Source organism: Colletes gigas, unplaced genomic scaffold, assembly GCF_013123115.1.
Source record: "Colletes gigas isolate AHSC1104 unplaced genomic scaffold, ASM1312311v1 Colletes_gigas_Sc00013, whole genome shotgun sequence".
Taxonomy (NCBI): Eukaryota; Metazoa; Arthropoda; class Insecta; order Hymenoptera; family Colletidae; genus Colletes; species Colletes gigas.
In genome coordinates, this window is record NW_025106642.1 from 2,998,903 (window position 1) to 3,015,639 (window position 16,737).

At 35.1% G+C, this 16,737-nt stretch overlaps 1 protein-coding gene across 11 annotated transcripts in view; it reads right to left on the reverse strand.

Annotated features, from left to right (window-relative positions):
• LOC122399342 (protein held out wings) overlaps positions 1 to 14,202 on the reverse strand; it is a 45,046-nt gene extending 30,844 nt beyond the window's left edge. For 10 of the 11 annotated variants that reach the window (XM_043399974.1, XM_043399970.1, XM_043399972.1 and 7 more), the window contains exon 1: positions 13,325 to 14,202. In XM_043399974.1, the coding sequence (XP_043255909.1) occupies positions 13,325 to 13,451 (127 nt within the window). In that variant the 5' untranslated portion in view covers positions 13,452 to 14,202. Of the gene's footprint in view, positions 1 to 11,894; positions 13,297 to 13,324 lie in introns of those variants that run through there. The other variant, XM_043399976.1, reaches the window with a different exon arrangement.
• Between the last annotated feature and the right edge of the window lie 2,535 nt (positions 14,203 to 16,737).

Below are 16,737 nucleotides of genomic sequence, written 5' to 3' on the forward strand. Positions count from 1 at the left end.
TATTACACTTCCTTCTTTCCTTTATGAAGGTATACAAATATGTTAGAGATGGTTAAGGTTACTATTGTTACATTACAAACTTCTTTGAACTAAATAATTTCTACTTGTTATTTACTCTTTTGATAAATATAATATTGGTTATCTATCTTATATCATTGATTAAATAAGTTAAGTTGTAATTATATTAAATATACAAGATTATAATATAATTATTCAATTTTTAAGTCTCACTTGAACCTGTTTTTTCTTAGAGATATTGAAAGTGGAGATAAAATATCTGTATTGTAAACCATTAATATATTATACAGGGTGTATCCAATATTTATACAAGTTTGGAAATTCTTTCTTTCCTAGGTACAAACACTTCTTGTTAATTTACTTTGTCAATATAATTACTGTTATTAATTCCCGTTTAAACAATTCCTTAAGTATTTCCAAGGTCTTGAAATATCGCCATACGTAAACTTCCAAAGTATTTAAATACGGGGAATGCACAGGTCAAGCAATTAAGCCTCTATTAATTCACCGATTAGTGTAACTATTAGTAAGACACTCTTGAGCAGTGTGACAAAAATGTACTGGATCTCGATCATGCATTAATTAATATCTACTTGCATATTTACTGTGAAATATGTGCCAATTTCATTATCAAATCGATCGTTAGACTTTTTTATTTTATAGTTTATACTTTATTGTAAGTTCGTAACTAATATTCTATTCATTCTTAAATTACTTTGACCACGTATTTGAAATGTTTGAAATACGGTATTTCGTTTACAACTTATACAAGATATCTCATTAAATCTGTTACAAGACGATAATATCCATTACCGTTAATGACACGCAGGAATGCTTAAGGAACAATTTGTTTGGTTCGAAAAGACGATACGTATTGTAGTGAAAATCATCTATTTTTTCCAAGTTCATATTTTTCGAGATTTCAAGGTCATCGATATTTTTTTAAATAAAATTCCATATTTTTATTGTTATATCATAATAGTCGAGGTTAAGACAAATCCAACTATAATATTATGATTTGCACGTGACCTTGAATACGAAAAATTAATAACATTTTGGGAATATGTATATATATATTCCGTAATGTATATTACTTGAGAAAAAAATGATTCCCACCACAATATTTGCTTTTTCGAGCCAAACATATTGTTCCTTGAGCATTCCTACATTCACTAACGGTAATGGAGATACCGAGACACCCTGTATATTTAGGGCAAGACGAAAAATGAAACGTTTTCGCGGCAAGAGAAAGCGAGATGCTCCTTACCAGTTTGCATTTGCAAGTTAGAGATGTAACCAATTAAAATTTCGAAACCTGACTTCTGATGTGTGCTGTTTAAACTCCGAATACATTCAAATTAATGCGTTTACGTAAAGATTTCAATTTTCATCGTGAAATAAAATTAATATTACCATCAACGAAGAATTTGAAGGCAACCACTTTTAAACAAATTAATACATTTACATACAATGTATATTTAACACGTAATCTCTCGATTATTCTCACATTATGTGAAATACCGTATTAAAAATATTTCGTATACATTAAATGAGACTGCTGCAAATATAGTGTGATCGGTGATGGTCGATTTTCCAACTGAACCGATGGTTACGAACGTGTTGATGTAATGGTAGTTATTGTTTAACCAAGGCAATAATTTATAAATAAAGTACAGGAGCGACGACGCCAATAATTTCAAATAATTTAACGAGTTAAACTTGGTGCACTCATACAATAATCATAAGAAATTATCGTTTAGACCCCCCTCCCCCCATTACCCCCCTCTTGTGCTACAAGATCGACCTGATTTACTACTGTTTTAGTGCACTTTCTAAAGTAGACGTTTTGAACGGGAAATTCTCCACAATCTGTCGCCTTAAATCAACATTTTAGCTTATTAATAGTTACGTATTGATTCATTAAATCAGAATGAAACGTACAACATCGAATAAAGTAATTTACAGAAACACTTTTCCGCGTAATAAGTATACTTACTTCATTGAGTGCACAAGCAACAAGATGATTGGAAATTTCTATAATTTTTGTAAATATTCGATACCACTCAAAGTTCCATAAATTATAAAAATTATTCATTTTTCTTGTTGCAGGTGAGTACATTGAAATTTAAAATAGAATCCGTGAATTATATTAACATTATCTTAAGAATATTCTTAAGCACTTTTTCGTTATTGAAATAATTTTATTAGAAGCGCATACAATAAAAGAACTTTTCTTTTATAAAGTTATAACAATTTTTCATTGTTCGATGTATTGTTGTAGTGCATGGCTAGTGTAATTCTAGACGCTGAATTTGCTATAATATTCGTTATCGAGGACTTACTACAGAAGGTTGTTATCGAACGATTATGATCTTATACATATATTGTTGACATTAAGCGCGTGGTAACACTTGGAAACGTTGCATTATGAAATAGTTATCAAATCAGATAAACCCTGTTTAACTTTAAATTACTGTTCCACTTAAAGTTTCAAGTGCCTAGAAAATTTTAGATACAGAAGCTACAAAGATAAAAATTTCAATATTGAGCTTATAATATTCTCAATGAAAAATATTATTCGCTAAAATTCACTAAATTCACTAAAACTTGCTTTAATGAATATGTGAAAATCTCTTTAGATATTAGGGTAATACATTTGTTATTTTACCATAAAGACCAATACTAGATAACTCAATATATTGTTTCGTATTTTAATATATTTACTTTGAAGCTTTAAAACTTGGTTAAATTGTTTCTCTTTTTTTTTTAAAGAAAAGTTGTTCTATTCTACTTGTCTTTGATTTTTCTATTTAAGGGTTAATAGACTAACCGATGCAGCTGATTATTTCCTACAAAAAGAGACGTATAAAGCAGGTGGCGAGCCGTTAGTGGAAAAAGCGAGATAGCCAAGAGGTAAAAAGAGGGGAGCGTTTCGTCCTGGGCCTGCTAGTGGACTCATCGGTAAGGCAACCCTAGCAGGCCCTGCCTTAGACGCCGGGACATTGAATGAGCGATCAGGGGGGAGTATATAGGAATAGACAGTAGGTCAAGTACTTGTGAGAGAGGTAAAGGTTGAGCGTATCCCTCTGTCGGCGAGCGCGGGAGGCGTCGCTGCGTACCCCCCCGCCAGTGTTAACAATATTGGGGCAAGTCCTTTCTGCCTCGTGAATGTTTCGTATTGTGCTTATACTCGGTGCCGATCGGTAATCGTTTCTGACTGAAATTTCACCGTTAGCTATAGTAAATTAGTTATTTGCCTCGTCATGCGGCGAGTGCATTGCTCGAGTCGTATATGCTACTGTCCTAGAGTGGTCTAGTGCACCCACTTATGAAGTAGGTTCGTGTGGGGTTGCTACTGCTATAAATTCTGCCGATCTAATTACCCCTGGAGACAATGGCTGTGACAGGTAATTTAGGTCAAGATAAGCATCCTTGTGAACAAAGGCCACCTTAGGAGAGGGATTACTGAATCCTGGCAATACGATTCTTAGACGTTCCTGTTGCTCTATGTTCTTATGTTGTACTCATTCAAAGGTTTTCGGTGCTAATTTGTTGATCACGTCGAGGGTCAGCAATTTCTGGCGAAGATCGTTATGGAAAGAAGGCGAGAAAGGGAAAAGAAAAGGAAAGAAGAGGGGAGCGTTTCGTCCTGGGCCTGCTAGTGGACTCATCAGTAAGGCAACTCTAGCAGGCCCTGCCTTAGACGCTGGGATATTCGGTGGTTGATCGAGGGATGTATACAGGGTGTTCTCAGAAGTACCCATTTCAGAGATAGATTCTATGCAAGAAAACAATACATATAGCCACGGTGTTAGACCAACCCTAGGCAAAATTTTAATGCGAGATAATCCGTCAAGAAGTTATAATATTTTAAAAATACGCATGAAATTTCTGGGAAACATTTCTGGCCACACAATATATTTTTTTTCTCGAAACTGCGTAGGATTTCGGGGGTGTGTCTATTCACCAAAAATGATTGCAATTGACCCCCACAGCCAAAAATATTTTTTCCAGAACGATTTGAAATTTTTTAATTTTGTCGAAAAATTTGCCCACCTTCCTGAATTTTTTTCTCGAAAATGCGTGGGATTTCAAAGGTATATGTATTCACCAAAAATGATTGTAATTGACCCCCACAGCCAAAAATATTTTTTTCAGAACGATTTGAAATTTTTTAATTTTGTCGAAAAATTTGCCCACCTTCCTGAATTTTTTTCTCGAAAATGCGTGGGATTTCAAAGGTATACGTATTCACCAAAAATGATTGTAATTCACTCCTACAGCTAAAAATATTTTTTCCAGAACGATTTGAAATTTTTTTTTTTCCGCCAAAAACTGTAAACTTAAACGTTAATAACTTTTTAACCAGGCCTCGCTCAAGGAATTGATATTCTTGATTTTCGTCTTATTTTGGTCTCTGAAATCTCTCATTAAAATTTTTCCCAGGTGTGGCCAAACATCCTGTATAATATTTATATTGTTTTCTTGCGTAGAATCTATTTCTGAAATGGGCCCCACATGATACAGGACACCCTGTATATAGGAATAGGCAGTAGGTCACGTACTTGTGAGAGAGGTTGAGCGTATCCCTCTGTTGACGAGTGCGGGAGGTGTCGCCACAAAGCAATTTATCTCGAATGATTATTAGTTTGGAAGATATTTTAATTTAAATATTGTTAAGTGGTAGTGGTACGGATGCCCCGCTGCTCTCGAATGAGATATGGCGATAGTGACTTTGACGAGTTGTATTTTCGAGCGATTTAAATAAACATAGCATAGTTGTTTTTTCATCATTGTCCTTTATCAAAATAGTTCACTGTCAATTCGAAAATATAGATACAGATATATAAGTATGTTAAATACCACTTTGCAATGTTAAATTATTTTCTAAACTAGTCATTTTCCAAAATAAATGGCTGAATACTTTTTGAAGGAAATAACCAGCTGCACCCATTGATTCGTTCAAGAATACGTATATCTTCTAATGCTCCCCCTCCCCAAATCATTCAATTTTCGCCTGAACCTTTTTTTTATACAGTGACTAGTTTACGAGTACATAATTTACATTTGTATTTAGATTAAAATCGAATACCCTGTACATTAATCGATTTTGGGAGAGTATAATAGTGTATACGAAGAAGAGACTTGGAGATTCAACTTTTTCTCATCGCGACAGGTTTCGAACGACTGAAAGAGAAGCAACAAGTTTTAGTATGACACACTCCCTGCAAAATTCGTGACTCACAATCAGAAATCTGTAATGACGTGCATAGGCGGATCTAGAATTATCGGAACCAGACAGTAAACGATCAAAGGCCTCTTCCTATTCTGAAATGTTTCATGTAATACGAGTCCCTTAATTCAGTAGCACATGCAAATAAATGTTACATTCGTCTATACATATATTAAAGAGCAAAACATAAACAATATTTTATTTAATGTTTAAGTATAGAACGTAAAAACATAGAACATGTAATATTATGTACAGTGTTATAGCTTTCTATGAAAAATATTAAATTCGAATTACTATCAATAATTTACTTATATAAATTTTCTTCATAAAATCAGTTTTGCACCGCAAAATTTTAATTATTAATTTTCAATAAGCTGTTGAGTTTCTGTAGATATAATATTTGGTCCACGAGCTTTTCACTTCAATATTTTTGTTCAGTTTCAACGTAATACTATACCACGATAAACAAGCAATATACTTCGTCAATTTAATTTTCAAATATGCCTAATTTTCTTACGAGTTCAAGTGTTAGGTTTCAGCAGACCATTCAAAGATTTTAAATGGCTCAACACGAAATCGATTCCTCACACTGTTCGCAGTATGTTTCGTGTCATCGTCATGTTGGAACGTGATAATACATTCCTGTATCGACATATTCATAATTGTCTTTTACAAGTTTATGTTCCCCTGTGGTGTCTCTAATAAACTTCGGGATAATTGTCACTTTGCTCATCTGTAAACCACCACGTGTTGCTTGGTCCACGGTCGGGCCCAGACTGCTTCCGTTCCACGCCTATGCGACGCATGCGCCCGACACGAGGACGCCACCAACCAGCGCACACACCACTTTTCCAAAATGTCTTCGTACGCGTATTGGGTCATTAAACCGTCGATTTGATAAAATGAACCTACATCATACATCATAATGTAACCATCACCGAATTTAACCATGTGTTTAATATCATGCAGCCAAGGGAAATCAACTTTTATTTTCAACCACCGTCGGAGTATAACCGACGTAGATCGATGTATTTTACTTTCGTCGGACCTAACCTATATTCACCGAGCGATATTTCAGCTTGTATATCTTTTGTAAAAATTAAACGAATCTCGACGGTCTTGCAGGAACAATATTTAGGCCGAGAAATGGGAAATGTTTGTTCCGATGGCCAAGCGATATTCCAGCTGGCCTCAATTCCGTGTCACGCATTATGCAGCGGTATTTTTAAGAGAAAAGACCGAGTTGTTTAGTCTGGCCTGGGAATTCGCCCGATTCGAACCCCATTGAAAACCTGCGGGATATGTATAAGACTAAAATTGATTGCACCACTAAGAAAAAAATGATAGAAAATTGTCACAAGTTTGATTCCATATTAAAACTGGTAGGAAAATTCATTTTCTATGCAAAACTGCTTCCTGCTGACGAGTGAAATATTTTTCTAACAACTTAAAAAATTTCTCAAGTTTTAAAATGTACCGAGAACAAAATTATCAACCCTAGATCTGAATTTTAAATTTGCCGCCAACTGATTATAAACATTTCCGTAATTTCGTTGCGAAAGAAAAGTAAATAGCAGATTTTCGTAAACGAAGAGCTTCGATGTTTAATGCAACGTTAATAAATTTACAGCATCCCCTAATATGCGTTATTTCACGCGTCCATTTTAATGATTAAGCGCAACGACCTAGTAGCTGAAGAAAACTAGACCTCGTGTCTGTCCAAGTTTTCGCTAGACAGTTTCGAAAGGACGTGCTTGACAACGAGTTCTATTCACGCCACTAGGTCACTGAGAAAACTTGCTACGTCGTGTTCGAAATAGATCTCTCGGGCACAATTGCAATACGTTTAAACCATCATGGACGATGCACCACGAAGGGCAACATTTCCGCGGATTTGTGTCAGAGTGTACATCGAACGCCCACTTTTCCTTATTTCCCGCCGATCTTTTTCTTTTTCCCGTTAAACGATTCTCATTCCTTTTCGCGAGAGCGTGCAATAAACCGTACACATACTATCAAGCCAGTAACGGATCTGAATTTATCGAGGCCCCGAGCCAATTACTTTGGCGGCCTTTTCTTTTTTGGTACGTTTTACGAAATACGTATGTTGTTACTATTACGAAAATATATTCACTCTTCTATTATTCGCTCTACGAAATGTTTAAACATTTTCATACTGAATCAGAAAATATAGTACGTCTCGCGAATTTTACCCACCCCAATATCATTGGTATTTCGAACAATACGCAAAAATGTTATTTATGAAAGTTATATCGTTTAAAAAAATACATATTACGATGATAATTTTGTTTCTTTTCTTGCAGGCAGAAGCACAGAGGAGATCTAGAGGTCAAATTTTTTTTTATCGAATAGTCAATATTTTATACTCGATTTCGATAAAACTAAAGTTTTTCAGGTATTTAATATTATCCATCTTACTACTTTTATTACGAAATATGTTAGATGTCTCCTATCTTTTATAAGAAACATGTTAAATAATGAAAGTGATAGGATAAACAAAATCAAATATCTTTGAAACGACAAGTGTTCGAATAATTATACCTTCGTTGGTACTTTTATAAGAATTCGCTATTATATTGAAATCGTACATAAAAAATTAATAATTTAAAAATATTCCTAAGAAAAAATTATCTATGAGGACATTTAATTATTTATACAAGTTAACGTGCAAACTTAACATAGAACAGGAAAGAAATAATTGAAAAATTGAAAGTTTACTAAATAACTATATAACTAAGATTATCATTTCTCAATTTGAATATTTAAAAAAATCACAGAAATCAAAAAAGAATTCTAAAAAAAGGATTTAATCTTGCAGCGACTGGAGTAACGTAATTTACACGATAATATTGTTTCATAACAAAGCATATATTTATATTTATCGCGAAGTTGCACTTTAAATGTTAATAAGCGTTTCCTTTTGTCGGAAATATTCGATCGATTTACATTTCGAATTTTTAACTAGATCGGGCACAGTACAGAAACCTAAAATATAAATTAGTATATCGAATATTAAACAACAAAGTATCATTTTAAATTGACGAAACAAAGATAAAATTCTGTATATCAACAGGACTATGTGCGTAGGAATGCGAAAGGCCCGACAGCTTTCGTAAAACCGGTTTTCGTCGTAAACGTCATTTGACACATTTCTTGTGAAACACTATAGACGACTCGAATATACATACGTACGCTAGGAGTAACATTATTTTTAAACAAATAAGATTCAACGATTCTCATCCGCTTAAACGATCAATTGTTATTATATTACACTACGCATCCGGTTGTTTGTTCGAGCGTTGAAAATTAGGAAAATTAGCACACCGATTTTGATTCTGATCCAAGGATTAAATATTCATCGTATCGTTCGCGTGTTCAGAGTGTAAAATGTTATAAAAAGTGTAGGCTTCTGTGCAGCGAACGTTTTGTTGACGCAAGCTGCGTCTCGAGATCGGTTTGATTCTCGTTGGTGATATTTTTACATTTCTACCGGATATTTGTAGAACATTTCGAGGTTCATACCACCGCGCTTCTTCGTCAGGTGACCGAGTAAATGCAGCAAAAAATGATACTATAAATTTCACGTTTCTGCGCAGCATGCCATAACGTAAATTTACCACTCGCTTCTAGAGGCCGAGAGCGACAGACTCTTGAGAAAATGAGACGCAGCATTTTGTTACTCATGCTTGTAAGTATAGAACGAAATGTGCACATCGTACGAAGCTTACTTTCAACGGTGGCTTTTCGAAGATACCCGTTCCGTATATTCTCTATCGAGTCGCGGCAAATTAAATAGCATTTTTCTTCGTAATTCGGATTTACTGCCTCCACAACTTCGCTTTCATTTTACAGACGGTGTCCGTGTTCGTTTCATTTGAAAACTACATCTTTCACGCGTTAATAAATACGCATTGTTTCGTTAAAGCAACTAATAATCATTAATATCGTTTATTGTAAATGATCAGACCTTGGTTTAACGAAAGTTAATGATACTAATCTGTTGATTGAGGCTTCGTTACAAAGTTATAGAAACATTTCCGGCCACACAGTATATTTTTGGTAAAGAATTTTTTTCTCGAAAGTGCGTAGGAATTCGAGGGTGTGTCTGTTCACAAAAAATGATTGTAATTGACCCCCGTAACCAAAAATAATTTTTCCAGAACGATTTGAAATTTTTTAATTTTGTCGAAAAATGTCTCCATCTTCCTGAATTTTTTTCTCGAAAATGCGTAGAATTCCGGAGGTATATGTATTCACCAAAAATGATTGTAATTGATCCCCATAGTTGAAAATAATTTTTCCAGAACGATTTGAAATTTTTTAATTTTGTCGAAAAATTTGTCCACCTTTCTGAATTTTTTTCTAAAAAATACGTAGGATTTCGAGGGTGTGTCTGTTCACAAAAAATGATTGTAATTGACCCCCGCAGCTAAAAATAATTTTTTTAGAACGATTTGAAATTTTTTAATAACTTTTTACCGAAGCCTCCATCAACAAATTGATATCGTTGACTTTCGTCTTATTTCGGCCTCTAGAATCTCCCGTTAAGAGTGGCTGAACACCCTGTATAGATCTTGAAAATAATCAACGAAGCGATCAAACGTATTTCGGAATAAATTTATTATTGTTCGTGAGAGGTGGGGGAAATTGAAGAAAGATACGTATGAAGAGGCATGTGCAAGGATAGAATACGTGGCATTCCCGCATCTACTCGAATAACTCCTGAGACACTGCACACACATTCGTATGGCATTCGATTTTAAAATGTATTATTACAAACAATAATAAAATATTGAAAGCTAACGATAGTAGGTAATTATAAGCATGTTAATTAGTATCTAAATAGATGTTGGTTATAAGTTACAGAATCTAACCCAGGCCGAACATTTTTAACTCGGAATTCTATTCGCTTTCGAACGGTGGAACAACAAGTCGAGCATTAAGTTTCAAAAACCCGAAGATGAGCTTGATATCTCCGTGGACTGAAATAAGTAAGGAGGAAAAAGGATAATAACGAAGTATGCGGAGTGCCCTGCTTTTCCTAACACACATGCAATTTGACACGAACCAACATGAGGATCTCGAGCCACGAGTTGCGAGAGCGCTGATTTCTTTTACTTTCTTCGCTGCTCGATTTCGACGTTCAGTCTTACGAATTACCAAACTATCAATGTACTTTAACTTATCACGCGTACACTATTGTAAGCATCAAACGCTATCAATATTTCTACTATTCTAACTTGGTGAAATAACTCGTAATTATTTTCCTGGGTTCGTTTTAAAAAGTTGAGTCCTTTCACGCTGGAAACCTTTACATCTTTAAATTTATTCTACTTTTAGTTGCATAAAGAGACGTGAATTTAAATGACCCATAACTACAAAATAACTTGCAAATTAACCCAGAAATATTGTTATACAATTTCTTTTCACAAAGTTACGATAATTCGAAGGTTGACAACGCTTTGGCCAAGTTCTAATATTTATTACCTGGCAGAATTTTGTTCTAGCTCTACGCGTGCTACAATTATGACAAATTGCTCCGTAAATGGATACGTTGCGCATGATCCACCCGACCGAATACTTGGCGTAGTGTTTATTACCGTTCATAATATTTGTACGTAAGGTACACAAAAGCAAGAAAACATTACTGTGCTCTGTGGCGGCACAGCAACAGTATTGTATTGCTACCGACGCGAGGCGACGCGACGCCGCGACAGTCAATACTACGAACACCGTCTCGTCGGCATACTTTTATCGTCGTTAACCTTTGTCGATCTCGAATGACCTTAATGTTGTACCTTGTTGTACTTGTTTTACGAATCGCTATCGGGAGATAAATAGAAAAATACAGGGTGTGATCGGTACGAAAAAAAATCGCGAGCTCTTGCAATCGCTTTTCACTCTTAAATTTTAAATGCACGATCGAGTAAGTTCTAAAGTTACTGTTATTCTAATCAACATGAAATTTAGTGGATAGTGACTTGCTCTCAAATTGGAATCTTCACGATAACACGTAAATAAAAGCGGAAAGGCGACGCAGAGTAAATGTAACTTTATATAAAAAATTTTTAAATTGTCTTTCTGTGTACTTGTTATTTTACAACATTTTTAAGGAGTCTATCATTAATTACAATGTTACAAGTACCTACGTATTAAGAATCTTCCATTGTAAAATTTTGTACCAATGACCGCCATGCCAGTCAACATGTTAATAAAATGGAAGTGATTAGTTTAAATAAAAACGTTGCATATTATACGTGTGCATACGATTTGAAAAGTTAAGGAAATTCTACTTCCCCGAAGAAAAATTTACTAAATTCTATTACAGAGTTATTCTTCTTGCTTCTAGGTTAATCTCCATTTTGGCGCGCTCACGGTTGCTTACGATCCCAAACCAAACGACAGGAGCAAGCAAGCGTGAGCACTTACAATCTAAACAGAACACGCCCATAATATTCTCTAAAAAAAAATGACTTTCATATATTGTAAGCGACTTCGTTTGAACAAAAGTTGTTCAACTGATTTTTAACCAAACATTTTCTTTTATCCACACTGTTCCAAAAATATTTAAGGCGCTAATTGTTATTCGTCCACCCTGTATATACTATCAGGATATTCTCACCACAAAAGTCGAACTGATCAAGAAATCCGATGTACGCGTGCTCGAACCATACCCACATGACAGAATAGTGTGCAATATGATAAGACAGAGATAGAAATGTTATTGATGGAAGACGGATACGAAAAATTCATGCTCCTCTTTACTTGCAATTTGATTATTTTCGTGTGTACTCGTGTCCAATAATACATTTAAGTTTTCGAGGTTTTATAATGTAACCTTGAGAACATCGAGTGGATTAAAGTGGACACATGAGATAATAAGTTGCACAGAACTAAGAAAATAACGTCCTTTCTTATTTAAATGTTCAAAAAAAAAAAAAATCTTCTTAACATACCAGTTATCTGACATGGAGACGTCTCAAGGTCACGTTATAATAAAACTTTTTTATATAACAGAGTATGAACAAAATGTAAAATTCCGTTTAGAAAGTTAACCGTGAAATGTTCGTTAAAAAAAAAATTAATAAAAACATCGCGTTTATTCAATTGGATTATACACTAAAAACAGAATAAATTTCTCTAATATTATTATTTTCTAGAATCACTAATTTAAATTTTTCGATTGACACTTATTTTCGTACACCCGGTATACCAGATGACTACAGTTGTTTATCCGTTGTTAAATCCGTGGTATCTAGCGAGCGTAAATGTAAACGTGTGTAAGAATATTGTAAAAGCCAACAGTTTACAAAATATCGTTCACGATTGTCTGCACTATGAACGTAAAAATATTTAAGAAAATCACAAAGAAACGTAGTACGGAGTTTCAGAGAGTGTATCGCAAGCTGTGCATTTTTCTTCGTCACTGTTCTTAAACACTTGGTTCACTTTAGTTTCACTGACAATCTCCCCACCATTTCGTTCTATATCTTGTTTCCTCTGTGGTATGCGATGATTCTGGGCCGGGCTGGCCAAGCAAGCTACTTCGAATTATGACAAGACGGATCGATCGATCGGTGAAAAATGATAAATTACACGAAATTTCTAATTTATTTTTGTAAATTGAGCGGGTCCGCCGCGTTAGAATTTCCTTCTGTTCCACGGTCCGGTGTGGAAAAAATTTGAAGAAATAAAAGGAAGGTAAGAAAAGCAGACCGGGACGCGCAACACGTGACACGCGATCGAGATACGATGTTTGCAAGCAGTCCGTTGCCGATTATGGCAAACTATGAGGTAACGAGAACTGGTCTCATAGCACGGGCAGCAGCGTTCTTGGACGTTGTGCACTTTTTCGCTTGCGCGGCTACGGTAGCGAAATTCGTAAGATCGCAGAGAGACTATGGCGATGATTCCGTGTGCACATAGATGGATCGAGCTCAAAGTATGTATCGCTATAGGCGTAAATCATGCAAACGAAACTAAGGCGTGTCGCATATGAAACGATGCATTATCGAAGGTACAGAAGATATTAGTGGATTAATGGTTGCTTACCTTCGTCTAGTAGGCGCTCTACATGTATAAAGACATTAGGGAAAGCAGCTAACTGCTTTCTGTCTTTTAGTAATTGTGACAGATAGTCCGCTATACTCTGCGTCGTCGTGTTAGTATTATCACACATCGCAGTTACTTGATTACTCCTATGGCGGCCGCGCGAAAATAGAAAAGATGTACAAAAAAAAAATTGGTATCGCAAATAGAGGGAAACGAAACGAAAGAGAGAACGTTAAACGCGTATATGATTAAGAAAGACGACGTTGCGATTAAGATCTAAAACAACGATGGTTTCTTTCACGTTTAGTTTTTGCACAACGTTAACGTAGATATTTCTGGTTATTCACTATTGGTATCACTTTGCTTTATTTTGTTCGCACAATTAATATTGTCGTAATTAATATAACTCGATGTTCGTACGACGCGCCTCCTCACTCGTGGTTTCTCTCTGGCGCGCTCCTCGCATACGTCGCCACGATTGCGTTACGTTTTTAGAAATAGCGGAGTCAGTATACTATGTGTGAAGAGAAGGAGGGGGCGGAAAAGAAGGATACGGAAAAGGGGGGAGAGACGTAGGAGCGACAGAAACAGAAAGGAATAGCTAGGGTGAGGAGGAGGAAGAGGAGGAGGAAGAGGAGGAGGAGGAGGATGGGGAGAGGAAGAGAGAAGGGGAAAAGAGAAAGAGAGAGGAAAGACGAAGGAAAAGGAAAAACAAATAGAGAGAGGGTAAAGGCTGAAGAATTAGACAACTGAAAGAAAAAAAGAGAGTACAGCCTCTCTCACGAGTTGGACTCTGTTAAGGTTAAAAGTTAGATTGTAGATCGCGAAATTAAAAACAAACACACGCTACGGGATTCTCGGCTCTACTGCACCATCCGTGTATGTGCCGCGACAAGTACCCGTAGACTTCTGCGTCCGAACGCATGCGCAGCATTCTGTTTGCGCATGCGCATCCCGCATATTGGTTCTTGCATGCCTCCGCGGCGCGTTTCTACCGCCCACTACCATATACGGCCTCTGCGTACGCGCGAATACTGAGGTACACGCCATACCATCGTCGCACACAAGTTGGATAATTCAGGGACGCACTCATCTGCTACCGTACCCTACATCTTACGAATTTCGTGATTCATAAATCGGTAGCCATTTCGTAAAACTCTATTTAGTAAGAGAATATCACGGAACATGTTTAACCGCATCTATTACCGATGCATAAAAACCCACAACATTACAAGATCTTAATCGATCTACAACCAACGAGTCGTTATCCTTTATCCTATTATTTACGTGCTCGTCATGAAAAATCTTGCAAGTGATTTTATTCATGGGTTCAGTTATTTATCGAAATCAATTTCTTTCTGCTTTATCAAGCTATGCACTTATTCCGAATTTAATAAAATTACCCGACTAAGTACTCACAGACGCCAAAGCTTTAAATAAACCCTAAACTAAATATAGATTTCAACATTAACTCGATATTTTTAAGTCGGTTGAAACTTATTTTCTGAATACAGGTTACACGTACGAAAGATCGATGTAAATTAATAATGCGGTTTTCAATGACTATACGTACAATTATATATGTATAAAGGGTGTGGCACTATTCATGTTCCGCGCTATACATATAACGCTACATAGTTCCTCGTGTAAAAAAAAGTTGTAAATAAACGATACATCTTTTTTTGTTATCCACGATTCGATGCTTTTAAACAATTTTGACGAAAATTGATAATTAACTAATCTTCCATTCACTGTAGTCCACTTAAGACTATTATACTTCCTTAATGCTTATTCATAAACATGAGCTGTGTACTATGTTCTATCTTGATAATGTATTTATGAATGATTCCAAGCATTCACAAGCCCTGTGTAATTGTATTTTTTAAGTGGAAACGTTATATATTGTATGAATTTTTTTATAGGTGGAGGGGCTTTGAAGATTTAGAGGTCAACTTTGCCTTATAAAAAGTTGCTACATTTCTACACCAAACTAATTAACGAGTACTTTCGATTTGTTTCTTGGAAATAAAACGTTTAAAAAATAAATTGAATATATATCACTACTTTTTCACTCGATACTCAACATTCTTCCATATTTTTGTACAAGAAATACAGCATTCCATTTTTTAAAAAACGCAGTTGACCTTCGAGTCTCTGAAACGGCTTCACGTTTAAAAAATACATGCAGTACATGATGTGCCCTTTTCAAAACATGCAACTTTTGTGTAAAAAGTTTTTTCGTGCATGTTTATTTTATGTAACCAGAGCTAGGAAAAAGCATCAAAATTTTCCTCGATAAAATAAGAAACTTTTATAAAAATGGCATTGATAATTAATTATTAAACCGTTTATAGGAAGTTAGAAAACGCAAAGGTTCGTATGTTGATGAATAAATACATTTTACAACAACAAAAAACCTTTTCATGGTATCTGATATTTTCGATATAATAAAAGAAACACTTTTACTCGACATTTTGTATTTTTACGTGAAAATACCGATGATTAACGTTTGTTTTCGGTATTCGAAGCAGCACTCCTTAAATTGTTGAGCCTGTATATAAATTCGTACATTATATATTTCTAGTATATTGTAATATATTTACTAAGATTCATTTATTGAAAAATCAAAAACTTTAGAAGTATATAGTATACTATGAAGACGTTAATCGAACACAACGATCGGTTCTAGAGACTGTCGCCTTAATGTTCTCCCACGAGCGCTACCTTTGCGCTACACAACGCGCCTACACACGTACATTGGTTAATGTAAAATAGCGTTTACGTCATGCAACATGTGCCATACATGGTCCTACTGAGAAATAACGTAGGTGTCGCACGTTATAAAGTGTTTCCCTTATTTCGTTCGACCAATCGATATATGCTTTCATTATAGTTTTTACATCCTGCAAGAGAAATGAGAAATATTTATAACAATCATTTTATACTTGTTAATTTTAATAACTAAATGGAAATCCAACGTTCAATGTTTTCAATCTTTTCATCTTTCAGCTCTCGAATCGTTCGCACTTTCTACAATTATTTTTGCATCGATTAGTATTTTACTAAATTTAATAACGTGCATTAACACGTACATTTCCCGATTTCGTAAAATAACACGTAACTTCATATTGCGTCACATTGAAAGTGTTCGCATTTTCTACAAGATGGTGTTGATGTAGATCAATGAAAACATTAATGACTCCATTTTTATGATAGCTACATTTACTAATAAATTAATTTTCTATTCTGTTGTTAACAGTAGACTGTCTTTACAATTTCACGATAAAACATTATACGGTTACATACAAAATTCTAACATACTTGGCAATAAGAAGTTTTGTATATCCAAATACTTTTGTCACGCACTAATTGAACATGATTTATATACATGGTCTTTGGCCACCCTTGGGAGA